This window comes from Canis lupus, chromosome 19, assembly GCF_011100685.1.
Source record: "Canis lupus familiaris isolate Mischka breed German Shepherd chromosome 19, alternate assembly UU_Cfam_GSD_1.0, whole genome shotgun sequence".
Taxonomy (NCBI): Eukaryota; Metazoa; Chordata; class Mammalia; order Carnivora; family Canidae; genus Canis; species Canis lupus.
In genome coordinates, this window is record NC_049240.1 from 52090946 (window position 1) to 52105620 (window position 14675).

The window sequence follows — 14675 nt, forward strand, 5'->3', positions numbered from 1 at the left end:
ACCTTAGGAATTTTTTTTTTTTTTTTTTTTTTTTTACCTTAGGAATTTTGAACACTTGTCTTCTGACATCCAGTGTTGTTGAGAAATCTGATATTATTTATTTTTTGCTTTTAGTTTTCTATTCTCTAAGTGTTCCCTTAACATAGTATCCTGTTTCTGTTCTTGTTTCATGGATGCAATAATATTTCTGTGAGGATTTTTTTTTTATTTATTCCTTTTTTTATGATGTTTTGCTGTCTTTCCTCAAATATCTGGATTACTTGACTGCCCATTTATATTTGAGTGAGATCATTTATCTGAGGGTGTTTTTTAGGGGATTGATCAATTTTCTTATTCTTGGGTGGCTGACACTGTTTTTGTTTTTATAGCAGAATTGGGAGGTAGAGATGGCAGGGTGAGATGGCAGTGGATGGGAGTGCCGGGAGAATTCACTATTCAACATGTAGACTTCTGTTTAATCTTTCAAATCCTTTGGTATGAAGCCTTTTACTTTCCCTCAGTATGCCTGCTGTGCTAGAGCCCATAGGGTCTCTGAATCAGCCTTTGCAGAATAAGCCATCAGTCTTCTACCATTTGGGAGGAAGAGTAGTTACTTAGCTACAGTAGATGAAGGAAAGATCTAATTATCCATATAAAGATTTTTAACTAATCTTCCTGTTTTCAGAAGTGACGACCTACCCGCTCATTCAGAGAGTAACTGTTAATTTCAACTCTCCTTAAGTCTTTAGATGGATAAGGGGAATTTTCCTGCTTCTAGTTGTGTTCTTTCTACCTACCCTCTCCTCCCCTGGCTGGACTGTTTATGTTTCAGTTAGAAGTCTGAAAAGTTGATGGATAATTCTTACTTGCTCATTCTCATCACCTCTAAAGATAAATGCCACTTGAAAAAAAAATTGTTCTGCTTTTATTTTGGGATTTCGAGGCACATATTTGTGTGTTCATTCTGCCTTATTTAACCAGAAGCAATCTTTATGTTCACATTTCTGTTAGAGGAAGTCTGGCCCAGGTATGCTTTAAACCCTGTTCCATTTCATAGGTCACTGATCACCTACGAGTTGGGTGTTCAAGGGTCAGTTACTCATCTCTGGTATAGTTGCCTGTGGAATGGAACGTCACATGGTATCAAACATGGTATAGGTGGGTTCACAGGCTGGTAGATACAGTGATTGAATCTGTAAATATAAGGATAGGTTTATGTGAAGAGTTCTGAATTCACAGAATTAAGGTAGGGAAATTATCCATGTTTGTTTTACTTTGCTTTTACAAAGCCTGGAATTTAGAGCCCTCTCATTTGGCTTACATTCATTGTGTTAGGGAATACCTAATGCCACATGTGCTATTGCATCCAACTTACAGAAATAACCAGACAGAATAGGGTGAGCGGAATAAATTCGGAGCATAGAGTAATATAATCTTAAGGGCCATATGATGGAGACCGAAATACAGAAGAAGGTAGAATGTTCTGGAGTCCAAAAAAAAAAAAAAAAAAAAAAGCATAACCACTTATATAATAAACTATTGAGAATAACCTACAATGTTGACTGGATAGCCTGCAAATTTTGCTTAGGAGGGCAAAAGTAACAGTCTTTTTATCTTTTCTACTTTAGAACTAATTGAGAAACAGACATGGACACATAAAATTTCAGTTTTGTTACTAATAAAGATGGTGTTGGAAGACAAGACATAGATGTATGACCTCAGTAGACTTTCTCATATTTAACCCCTGAATTAGACAAGATTACCACACCACTGGTTGGGGAATGGTTGGAGACAAAGCAGTTCTCCCTATACAAGGGCAGAATCAGCACCTATGTTTGCCACATAGTAGAGGGCTGATTAGAATGCATCTCTTCAGAAGAAGGAAGAACCATTAAAAGATTATGCTCCCAAAGATATTAAAGTAATTAGGTCTTCCTCCCAAGTTCACCTTTCAGTTTAAGTCATTCCTTCCTTGGCTGGGGGAAGAGTGAAGGGGTGGAGAGAAGCTGAAAAAGTACTCTTCCTATACTTTTCATTCCTGCTCACGCGCTCGCGCTCTCTCTCTCTCTCTCTGTCTCCATCCATAGTTGCCTATTGTTGATAATGCTGCTATAAGCAATAACCCTTTTATTTTTTTTATTTTTAAAATATTTATCTTTTTGAGAGAGAGAGACAGACAGACAGGAGAGCACAAGCAAGGAGAAGCAGGCTCCCCGCTGAGCAGGATGCCCCACAGGGGGCTCAATCTCAGGACCCTGAAATCATGACTGAGCCAAAGGCAGATGGCTAACAGACTTGAGCCAGTCAGGCGCCCCCAATAAACCCTTTTAATCTGAAAACTTCTTGTCATTTTTTGGCTCTGGGAAATTTTCTTGTATTATTTCTTCTCCTGGATTCTTCATATTTTCATTCCACTATATAGCTATGCCCGTTGGATGCTTGCTTATGAATATATTTAAGTAAAAGGAAATCTAAGGGATGTTGAAAGCTACATGCAACTAGAAGTGATATGTGCTTTATCAGCTAATTTTAGACCACCTCTGTTCTATAAATTCTCTATACTATAAGCAGTCAACTTGTAAATGTTTAAATATATTCAAACAGCAGATTGTACTTACTTCCCTATCTATACAGCCTCCCTCCCAGAAGTGGAAAGCTGTTATCACTTCCTTGTATATCCTTCCAGAAGTATTCTGTGCGTTTATGAGAGAGAGTGTGTGTGTATGTGTGTGTGTGTTCTCCTTACCCTTTAAAAACACACATTTGTGCACTATATAAAAATATTCTGGGGGTGCCTGGGTGGTGTGGTCAATTAGGCATTAGACTCTTGGTTTCCATTGGGGCTGTCATCTCAGGGTCGTGACATCAAGCCCCACATTGGGCTCCTGCTCAGCGCGGAATCTATTTGAGATTCTTTCTGTCTCTCCCATTCGTGTTTTCTCTCTCTCAAACAAAACTTAAAGAATATTCTGTGCTTTTGTAATAGTATATATGTATACATATACTATTTTATTTTAAAAATATGTCTAAATGCACATGTACACTATTGTGTACCCTAACTTTTGTCACCAGTTAAGATTGGTTTCTTTCCATATCATTGTCATTCATTTTCAGAGCTTCCTCTATTTCATGTATGTACAAACCATCACGTTTCTCTATTCCCACGTACATTATTTGTTTTATTTATTTATTTATTTATTTATTTATTTATTTATTTATTGTTTTATTGTTTTATATTTGTTACTCCTTACAGTGTCACATCTAATACTCTTGTATATTTATCTTTGTCTCTATGTATGAATTTATAGGATAAATTCCCAGAAATAGAATTGCCAAGTCCGAGAGTATGTATTTTAATTGAACTAATACCAGCTTTCATTTCCTCCTCACAGCATTTGAGATTTTCTTCCCCCATTCATTCCAAAATAGCGTATCATCAAGTTTTAGATCTTAGTCTATTTGATTAGTGACACATATCTTGTTTTTGTGTTTGCATGTATTTGATCAGATTTATGGCTTCTGAGCTTGTACCTGACCATACGTTTTCCCTTTGCATTTCCTTTTTGCATTTTTTTGTGCTATTTTTTACTATAACATTTTGTTAAATATATAATATATTGTATTAGGAATGAAGTAGAATTCCAACTTAAGTTTTTTTAAAGATAATTAGTATGTATAACCCTTTTTTATTAATGATCTGCTTTGTCCTCAGTGTTTTGAAATGCCATTACTTATCATACACTTTGTACTGGAGTTTATTTCTAGACTCTTTTTTTTTTTTAAGTTTTTCTTTAAGTAATCTCTACTTCCAGCCTGGGGCTAGAATTCATGACCCCAAGATCAAGAGTTTGCATATTCTTCTGACTGAACCAGCGAAGCACTCCTTATTTCTAGATTCTTAATTTTCTTCTATAGCTTTTCATCATGTTACCAAACTACCATTTTGATAAATACATATCCTCTCTGGGCATCGCCGGTGGCTCAGCAGTTTAGTGCTGTATTTGGCCCAGGGTGTGATCCTGGAGACCCAGGATGGAGTCCCACATCGGGCTCCCTGCATGGAGCCTGCTTCTCCCTCTGCCTGTGTCTCTGCCTCTCTCTGTGTGTCTCTCATGAATAAATAAATAAAATCTTAAAAAAAAAAAACATATCCTCTCTTAATAATTGCTGATGAAAACATATATGCCAAAAGGCATGTATTTCGTGATGCTTTATTTTCAGTTAGTGAAAGGTATTTATTTTTAATTTTTAACTCCAGTGTAGTTAATATACAGCATTATATTAGTTTCAGGTGTACAATAAAGTGATTCAGCAATTTCGTATATTACTCAGTACTCATCAAAATAAGTGTACCATTAATCCCCTTCACCTATTAGACTCTACTACGTCTCCTCTGGTAGCCATCTAATCTCTCTAGTTAAGAGTCTGTTTTTTGGTTTGTCTTTCTCTTTTTTGCTTTGTTCAATTGTTTTGTTTGTTAATTTCTACATATGAGTGAGATCATATGGTATTTGTCTTTCTCTGATTAGCTTATTGCACTTAGCATTAAACTCTCTAGCTCCATCCATGTCATTGCAAATGACAAGATTTCAGTTCTTTTTGTGGCTGAGTAATATTCCATTGTATGTATACTACATGTTCTTTATCTATTCATCTATTGTTGGACACTTGGGCTGCTTCCATAGTTTGGCTATTGTAAATAATGCTGCAGTAAACATAGGGGTACATATAGCCCTTTGAATTAGTGTTTTTATATTTTTTTGAATGGATACCCAGTAGTGTGATTACTGTATTATAGTGTAGTTCTGTTTTTTGACTTTTTGAGGAACCTCCATACTGGTTTCCACAGTGGCTGCACCAGTTTACATTCCCACCAACCTTGCCAAACAGTTCCTTTTTCTCCACATCCTTATCAACACTTAACTGTTTTCTTGAGTTTTTATTTTAGCCATTCTGACAAGTGTGAAGTAGTATCTTTGTAGTTTTGATTTGCATTTGCCTGGTGATGAGTGATGTTGAGTATCCTTTCATGTGTCTGTTCATGTCTTCTGCCCTTTTTTTAGTTGAATTATTTGTTTTTTTGGTGTTGAGTTGGATAAGTTCTTTATTTTCGATATTGACCCTTTATGAGATATGTCATTTGCAAGTATTTTTTCCCATTCAGTAGTTAACTGTGATCTGTTATTTTTAGAATAAATTAATTTTTTATTGCTTTTACTGTGTTCTGTTATTTTAAGTCATATATGAATTAAGATTTTTCTTTTTACAGTAGTTGACACAACGTGTGCGTTACATTAGCTTCAAGTATACTCTGAAACTGATTTTTAGATGTCAGCTCATGAGCTCCTCTTTGGTCTATGTGTTATAATTTAGGAATATTATATGGTCAAATATAAACACTATATAACTCCATAATTTCTCCTCAGTTTGAAGAATTTTTCTTTTCTTTTCTAGCCTTTAATCTAGACAACGAGCAACCAGATTATGATATGGATTCAGAAGATGAGACCTTATTAAATAGACTTAACAGAAAGATGGAAATTAAGCCTTTGCAATTTGAAATTATGATTGACAGACTTGAAAAAGCCAGTTCTAATCAGGTACTGTACCTTGTAAAAATGTCTCCTGTCTTACTATTAATCCAATTAGCAGCTTTATTTTGCATTTTCTTTAGACCTAAGTATATTGTATTATACTGCCTTTTAAATTTTACTGACATCCTAGAATTTCTATTTACAGTATTCCTGGAACTGAAAACTTAAGCATAATGTCTTTGAATAAGTATGAAGAGTACTATTCTGACCTTTCTTCTTTTTTGGATATAAAAATAATACTAGCTGCAATGCTATATAATATCTTCTTCATCCTTTCCATAGGCTAAATTTGCTTGGTTGTGTCTCTAAGGCAGATAGCTCATACCAAATCTTACTTGCTGCTTAGATTTATCAAGGTACTCTGTCATTTCAGATGTATTTTAGTTTTACTTATATACTATTTAAAACTTTTAGTGAAGAAGAAACTTCACAAATAATTTTCTTTAGTGGGTCATTCTAAATATGGTAGAGAGGATTAAAAATGGTATGGCCTTCTTGGAAAGCAATTAGGCAGCATATTTCAGGAACCTTAAAATATTTATACCTTTTGGTTTAGTAATCCTACCTCTAGGAATCATTCTCAAAAAAAAAAAATAGCGAAAATGTCGAAGATTTTTGAACAAGGATGTTTAGAATAACCTACAAATTGTGTGTAGGGTAGGATATCACACAGCCATTAAAAACCATTATTTTGAATATCAATGGAAATTATTCCTTATATGTTAGAGTTCAAAAAAAGGAAACAGAATTGTTAAGGACAAAACTATGAGATTCATTTAAAGCATTACATTTATATGTGTGCATTGAATAAAAGATCAGGAAAGCCCAACAAAATACCACTAACGGTTCTATTTAGGTGATCAAATTATTGGTGATTTTTATGTTCTTTATTCTGTTTTTCTGTTTTCCAAGTTTATTATTATGAACGTCTTCTAGATATTGTAATTGGATTTTAAAAATAAACTACTTTAAAAAAAATTCTGGTGTACTTGTGTGGTATATTAATATATATTAATTGTTATTGATGTAAGAAGTTATAGAAATAAATGTTTTACAGTAGACTGTTAACAATTTTCATTAATTTGCCCATTAGAAATTCATTATTTTCCTTTACCTCCCAACTTGAGTCCTTTAAATAACTTTTCCATGGCCAAAGGACTTTGCTGCACATTTAGCCTTTCTACCAGTTTCCCCTCCCCCCCCCCGCCCGCCTTGGGATGGAAAGTAATATTTAATGTGTAGTCAAAAAGACATTAAAAAACTGAATTTTGTAAAATTCAACTTAGTTGGCTTTTTGAGAGATTCTTTTTTTTATTGGAAATTTGTTTTAATTATCAGATTTAAGTACCAAAAATATTCTTACTAGTGCTCACAGTTTTCCTGAGGTTTTGATCCACTGACATTAGGTATAATTTCATTTTTCTTAATATTCAAACTTTTCTAGCAATCCTAGATATAGTCTTTATTTCAGCATTTCTGCTACTTTCCATAATTGCTCAGAAATTGCTCGTGGTGGCTGAAATTGTATCATCAGAAGCCTTCAGCTCTCTGTTCTGTAATTGGCTTTATTTCATTTCTGTCAGTAATATTTATTTAGTACTTCGGTGAACAAGAGAGATGACACATGTTCTGCCCTTGGGGAGCTTCTTCTCTAAGTGGGGACACAAAAAGCATGTGTGAACAATACAATTAATGATTCATGTATAGTCAGTAAAATATCCTATTACTTCTCTTTGCTCAGTGACAAGCTTTTAAATCCTAAAACTGGGTAGGCCCAGAGAATGATTGCACTTGCTTTCAGCAGTGTAGAGAAAGGTAGAGGTTCATCTTAGGGACAAGATAATGGTCCTGTTATTAGGATAAAGGATTAAAGATACCAAAGGCTGTTATTTTAGGTGCCTGAAATGTGGATTCATGAATTTCTTTATTTTCCTTTCTTGGCAGCTAACATAGTAGCAGATCTCAAGGCAAGGAATCAAGTTTGTGGTTAAAGCAATATTTGTTAGGTTGGTAGAGAAGACATAAAAGACTGAGACAAAGCTTCTGCCCCCATCATTTTGTAGAGGCTGCTGCAATGAAGCCATTATTGAAGATTCCTGTTGCCAAATGCTGTGACTATTTTCAGTCCCCATTCATTCATTTTAATTGAGTGCTCCTATTTCTTGAAACTCATCACCTTTGGTCTTTTGAATATACTTCATTCTCTTCTGATTTTTTGGGGGGTGTGTGTGTTATTTTCTGTGATCATTCCTTCTAATCGTCCTTTACTGAGTCCTTTTCGTTAATTTCTGCAAACATTAGAGTTTCTCGAAATTCTGTTCTTGAGATTTTTATCCTATGTGTTTGGGGTTAATATCACCTTAGCAAGCATTTTTATGAGGGTGAATATTATATATATATGTATCTTTACCCTTGACCTCCTTCTCAAGCTCCAGGACTTTTCTTTTTTCTCTTTTCGTGCTATTGCCATCCCCACCTAGATAATCCACAGACCTCTCAAGTTTAATTTTTCTGAATTACTCTCTTAGCTCCACATGATCCTGTTCTGTATTCCTTCTCTCTCCATTGACTCCCAAAACTCATAGTGATGTGTGTTTTATCCCTTTTCATTCAGTCCCTAAATTTCTAATTCTAACTCTTCTTCATGCACCTGTATATTCCTTGCATATTCCATCTTCCTCTCTTTGCCAAGGGTCCCTATTTACAAGAGACCCTTTTATTTGACTTCATCTTTCTCAGTAAACTGCCACCCTTTGTCTGTCTGTCTTTCTTTCTTTCTTTCTTTCTTTCTTTCTTTCTTTCTTTCTTTCTTTCTTTCTGTCCATTACATTTTTAAAAGGTTAGTCATATTATTTAACTTTTACTCCTACCCCAGTGCATTTCAGTATACTGAAATTGTACCCAGATCACCAATGGCTTTCTCATTGTCATCCATCCATTTTAGCCCGCATCCTACTAAATATCCCCTGTAGTATTAGAAGAATCTTCTTTCTTCATCTCATCCTCTGCTACCTCTTGTTGCTATTTCCTTCACGATCTGTCCTCAGAATTTATCCTTATATCTTAAGCTAGCAACATAGGTACTCCTAGAAGGGAGTAATTTATAGTTCTGCCCTCTATCTTAATGCACTAATACTCAGTTCTAAAGTTCTGACACTGTTCTCTTGTTAAAAATTGTATTTGTCTTGCCTTGATTGCCATATTTTAAGTTTCTGTAGGTAGTAGTTTTATTTTGAAGTTTTTTTCCTAATTTCTGCACAACCTATATAACACCAGATGGGCTGATATAAATAGTTGATTATTTAGTGCTTAACTGACTATATTTTTAAAACATTACTTTTTGTATGTAATTTATTCATTTGTGTATTCTAAATGTACTTGCTAAAAATGCTGAATCATGAATCTATGTAAACAAGTAAATCAGACAACTCAGAAGTGTCTTAGAAATAATAAATATCATGAACCTTTTTGTTAAGTACTGGTTTCCATTGTTTTCTGGTGGAGAAAGTGCTAAATGGCAGAACTTTTTTTCTTAAGGTAAAAAAGTAGTAGGATTCAGATTTTGCAGATTTTTAATCCTGTGTCATAATAATCTGGGGCTACTGTATCTGCAGATAGTTCTTGCTCTCTCAGATTGATGCTGTCAGCATAATAATAATGATGCAAGTGAATACCGATTGCCTTAGAATAGCCAGAGATAATTTTAACAGAATGATTAAAACCCAGATTACCCAATAAAAGTTTACTGTATAGCAACATAAAAACATCAATTAGCTGAGAAATATAGTTAACACGGGAAAGAAATGTCAGGATGTTTTTAACTGTAAACAGTGTATTGAATTCTTGTTACCTGAGACATAAAGAGGGTACTTATCAACCAGGCAGAAGAACCTTTGTGAAAGGAGCAAGAATCACCAGAGAAGGAAATACGAGGCAGTGTTTTAATTGCCTGACATCTCCTTCAGGAAGATAGGAAGCAGTGTCCTTCTGATAGTATTGTATAAGAAACTCAGTACTGCTCTGCAGCTTGATGGAAAGAAACCTATCCCCCTCTCCACTCTATAAGTTAGAGCATGTTCTTTATATAGTTAGTGAAGGTGATAAAACTTTACCAGAAACCGAATGACCAAACAGCTGAAAAAACAATGGTTTCCCATGGTCCTCAGAGCACATGAGAGCTGCCAGTGCTAATGTTCTGATGCTTTTTAAGCATGAGGTCAAATTTTAGTAGATCCAGAAAGCTTGGTTCTAACTCTACCACTGGCATGTAGACTTTGGACTATTCCAGAGAATTTCAGCAAACAAAGGTGTCCATTTAAAGTTGATGTGGAAATACTGGTTCTTTTGGTTTGGTCTCCATCTAGGCTTTGGCCCCCTACTTTAAAGACCACGTTACTCAGCCTCTTAGGTGCATTTAAGGTGACTTGACTGAGACATTGAGTAAGCCAAAGTGTGACCACATACAATTTTATGGCACTAAATGTAATCATTACATGGACTGGAATACTTGAATTGACATTGTCAGTGTATTCTTTTCCTGCGGCCAATCTTGGCAGCCTAATTATAGTAAGAAACCAACTAATTAGCCCTGGTAATCAACATCATAGGACTGGAAATCCAAATGATCATTGCATTTATTCCATGAAGTTATACCCATATGAGAAATCAGATATCAGAAATCTCTTCGGTGAATCATGCTATCTTCAGTAGACTTCATACAACCCTCAGATCAATTCCTATGTTTCAGTGAGAAAATTTTTCCCTTAATTTCCAAGTTTTAGGAAAACATTTGCTAGGGAAGAACTTGTTTTGAAAATGAATCTTCATCTCCAAAATGATAAAAGTAAATAAGAGCACTTCATTGAGGTTTTCCAGCCGTTAAAACTCTATAATCTTTTTCTAGAGTTCACTGTAAATGGATATGGATAACCCATAATCCATCCTGCTAAAGCTGATCAGTCTATTTGATCTTCACAAGCAGTAAAAAATTAGATGTGACCAAGCAAATTTTTACAAACCTTGGTTTGAGATAGGTCAACATTATATTGACTTCATTGATAAAGGAGAATTAGATCCCTGAGATATCAATGTGAGAGATTCTAGAGGAACCATCCTAGAGTCACTGTCCCAGACATAACAGTGTCAGCAGAATGAGTGTTGAGAACAAGGATTCTCTAGTATTTAACCAGTTTGGGTAGAGGAATTGCCTTTATTAATTAGTACAAGAAATCCAAAATTGTGTAGTGTTGAAACTTCTAGAAATATGCTTACTATTTTGCAAGAAGAGTTCTTTTATAGTTTCAAAAGAAACTTGTTGAGACTCCTGGGTGGCTCAGTGGTTGAGTGTCTGCCTTTGGCTCAGGCCATGATCCTGGGATCTGGGATCCGGGAGTCCCACATCGAGCTCCTTGCAGGGAGCCTGCTTCTCCCTCTGCCTGTGTCTCTGCCTCTCTATGTGTGTCTGTCATGAATAAATAAATAAAATCTTTAAAAATAATAAACTTGTTATATTCGTTGCAGTATATTAGAGAATAATCATCTTTCATTTTATAGGGAGATAGAAAAAACCTTTCTGTATCTTCTAGTTTCTGTTGAAGAACAAAAGCACAAAAAGTTGAAAACTAGTAGATCTTTAAATGTGTAGAATTACAGAATATCAGAATTTTGGTGGACCATAGATATTTTCTAGTCCAAGACTTAACTAAAGCATAAATCTATGCAGTCTTCCCAACTGTTGTTCATTTAGTCTTCTAAACTACTAAGTTGTACTTACTACCTCTCAGAGCAAAATATAAATTTTTGGATACATCTCCTTATTAGTAAATCCTCTGTCAGATTGAATTGTGTTTTCTGCCATCATGTCTGATCATAATTGTTAGACTGATCACACATTTTTTTCTGTAGGCATAGTAACCTGGATTTCTATTTTTCAAACGTCACAGTTAATGATAATTTGTGTTTTTCATTTAGCTTGTAACACTTCAGGAAGCAAAACTGCTGCTAAACGAAGATGATTACCTTATTAAAGCTGTGTATGACTACTGGGTAAGAAAACGTAAAAACTGCAGGGGACCGTCCCTCATTCCTCAGATAAAACAAGAGAAAAGGGACGGCTCTACCAACAATGACCCTTATGTTGCCTTTCGGAGGAGAACAGAGAAAATGCAAACTCGAAAGGTAATGTGCAAATTAGATTTAATTGAGTGTACCTTCATAGTATTTAAGACCAATTTTTTTTTCTGCTAATGACAAATAATTTTGAATACCTTGATATACACGGAAGCTCATAATGTTGTTGAACCTGAGGTTAGAAATCCTGCTCTTCAGTATCTTGTATTGGTTGGCTTCTATTGGTATAATACCTAATACCCATGCCCTTTATAAGTCTACTGCTTATACCATTTGAGACTTATGATTGAAGTGGTAAAAGGAATTATGTATCTTTATGTACCTCAGAAATTTGAGTTCTTCAGTACATTGTATATACATTCTATACATATCCTCTTGTTTGTGAAGCTTAAGAGCTTATAGCTTCTTTAAAACCATATTCTAATTCTTGCAAATAAAATGGACTCTACTGCCTCTAGCTACTATGGTGTCATGGAGAAGTAGGGAAAGGTTCATTTTCAAGCCTGTTCTGCCAATAGTCAAAAGTAACAGTGGAATGTTTTTCTTCTTTTCTGAGTTGTCCTGTTGTGTCAGATTTCAAATTGATGAACCTGTCCCCATCTGCCTTTCAGAAGCAGTGTGAGCCAGAATTTTAAGTAAGAAACAGGGTCTCATGTTGTGGAATGATATGGTATAGCGGAAGGTATTATTTCATAGGAGGTATTCACTGTCTTCCAAACACCATGCATAGTAACACATTTTCTAACACAAAAAAAATTGGAACATATAAATGTAAAATTATAAGGAATTCTGATTTGGAGGCAAAGCATTTTCTGCAGATTCCTGTTTCTCCTAACATTAAAAGCTTGTCCTTGTCAGTTGTTAATATAACAGCTGTGAAGCATAACAGCTGCCAGGAATAGTATATTTTAGGAGAAATTCTCCTACTGGCAAACAACTATTTTCTGTAAGTCTTTCTTGGATTTCTCAAGAGTAGATGACATTCTCTAACCCAGGCTAAGGTTTCAAATTGGTTTTAGTTCTTAGCTAAGGAAATCTAAGATTCTTTGTGAAGATTTAACGTCTTGCTTAAAAAAGACTAAAATAAGTTTGTAAATATAGGCAGTTGGACATGAAGAAGTTTATCTGAACCATTGAAAAATCTGAACTACCAACTGCTTTTTAAAAGAAATATAATTGATTCAGATATATTGCAAAACATAGACTTTTAGCAATGTCTTTGAAGGAAGAATACTATTTGGCTTCTTTTAGTGAGTGGGTCTGACGTAATTAAAATTAAGCAGTATTTATTGACACGTAAGCAATATTCTAAATATTTACATTGATTTTATTCTTCAGTAGGTTAAATCACTGTTTTCTACGCAGTGTATATTGAGAATTGCTAGAATGGGTTCATATATTTAGGTGCTTCACCACTGTGCAATAACTAGCACCACTTTTTCCTGACTCTCTGATTCCTACCCTTTCTCTTATCTGTTATTTTCACCTTCCTCTGCAGAGTGCTACATTTTCTTTTCTAGTAGTTTTTTTATTCCTCTCTGTTTTCAGTTGTGGGACCTACTACTTCCCTTTCATGCATACCAGTGCTGTTTAGAAATGTTTATGTGTTTCAAAATGAAAAAGTTGGGAAAGCATTCAATAGTGAATACCCCTACATGTTCCAGAGGTGAGCAAGCTTTGGGATATGCAAAAATGAATACAGCTAACAAAGGCTCTCTACTTCCTTTTCTGTTTCCACAAAATAGAAAACCCGTGTATAGCTAGATACAAAGGTGCAAAAATAGTGGACTTCTGAAACTAAACTAATATTTCATTTGTGAATGCTTAAGTACTTAAGGACATTCTTAAATGAGACCGTCTTAAGGCACCAGCATGTCTGAAACCACTGATTGGGAAGAAGTCTTGAATCAGCATGTGTGTTTAATATGTTTAACCCCATAGACACAACTGTTAACATCTGTGCTTTCTCTCTCCCTTCTGTGTGGCCCAGAAAAAATGAGATCGACAGGAGAGGGAACACAGGGTAGTGGGTCTCAATCTGGCTCCTTAGAACAATCTCCTATGAAGATTGTTCTTCAAAACAATCAAGGATACTTGGTTTTAAAAAGATCTATAGTTAATTCTAAAGTGCAGCAGTTTGAAAAAATAAAAGGTAAAAAAAAAAAAAAGGTGCAGCAGATTGAGAACCACTTCCCTAGAGATTTGGCAGTAGATCAGAAGTATAATATGGGAATAGAGAGAAAACTGTAACTGGGAAAAAGAAGAGTTGATCCAGGGTAGAGACCACTGTGAGGAAGAGTAAAGGAAGTGAGTGGATTTGAAAACAAGAATAGGGCCATCTTAAAAGCATAGAAAAGATGTCAGTATGAACTCACTGTTTTTATATTTATAGAGTTAGAAATAGATACAGATCTGTGCATGTATATGTACACACATATATTACAGTTATATTTCCTAGCTCTGTTTGCTGAGAGGGATAAATAGAGTAATGAATAACATCTGGAGTATAAGTAACCCGTGAGTCCATACTAATATGGATGGATGGATGGGTGGAAGGAAGATTGGTAGGTTAAAGAGATTGATAAAAGAGAAGAGAACACTTTTCTCTTACAGTAGAATTTTAACTTCTAAGTGTCAGTGGAATGAGGAAGTTTGAAAATCACCATTTGTCAATTTTTTCAGGCAAAAGTTAGAATCAGTGGGTATTAAACTAATGGGAGGAAATTTAATGAGAAACAAGTATATAATCCTACAACATACTTTTTTAATTAAAAAGTTATTTGACTGGGACTCCTGGGTGGCTCCGTGGTTGAGCGTCTGCCTTCGGCTCAGGGCATCGGGCTCCCTGCATGGAGCCTGCTTCTCCCTCTACCTGTATCTCTGCCTCTCTCTCTCTCTCTCCGTGTCGCTCATGAATAAATAAATAAAATCTTTTTTAAAAAAGGTTATTTGACTGAAGAAACCTGACAGACA

At 35.1% G+C, this 14675-nt stretch overlaps 1 protein-coding gene across 1 annotated transcript in view; it reads left to right on the forward strand.

The window, feature by feature from the left end:
• The window catches only part of EPC2 (enhancer of polycomb homolog 2), a 117924-nt gene that overhangs the window by 73963 nt on the left and 29286 nt on the right, over nucleotides 1–14675 (forward strand). Inside the window, 2 exon segments of the mRNA XM_038565163.1 lie at nucleotides 5434–5579; nucleotides 11544–11750. Of these exon segments, the coding sequence (XP_038421091.1) occupies nucleotides 5434–5579; nucleotides 11544–11750 (353 nt within the window).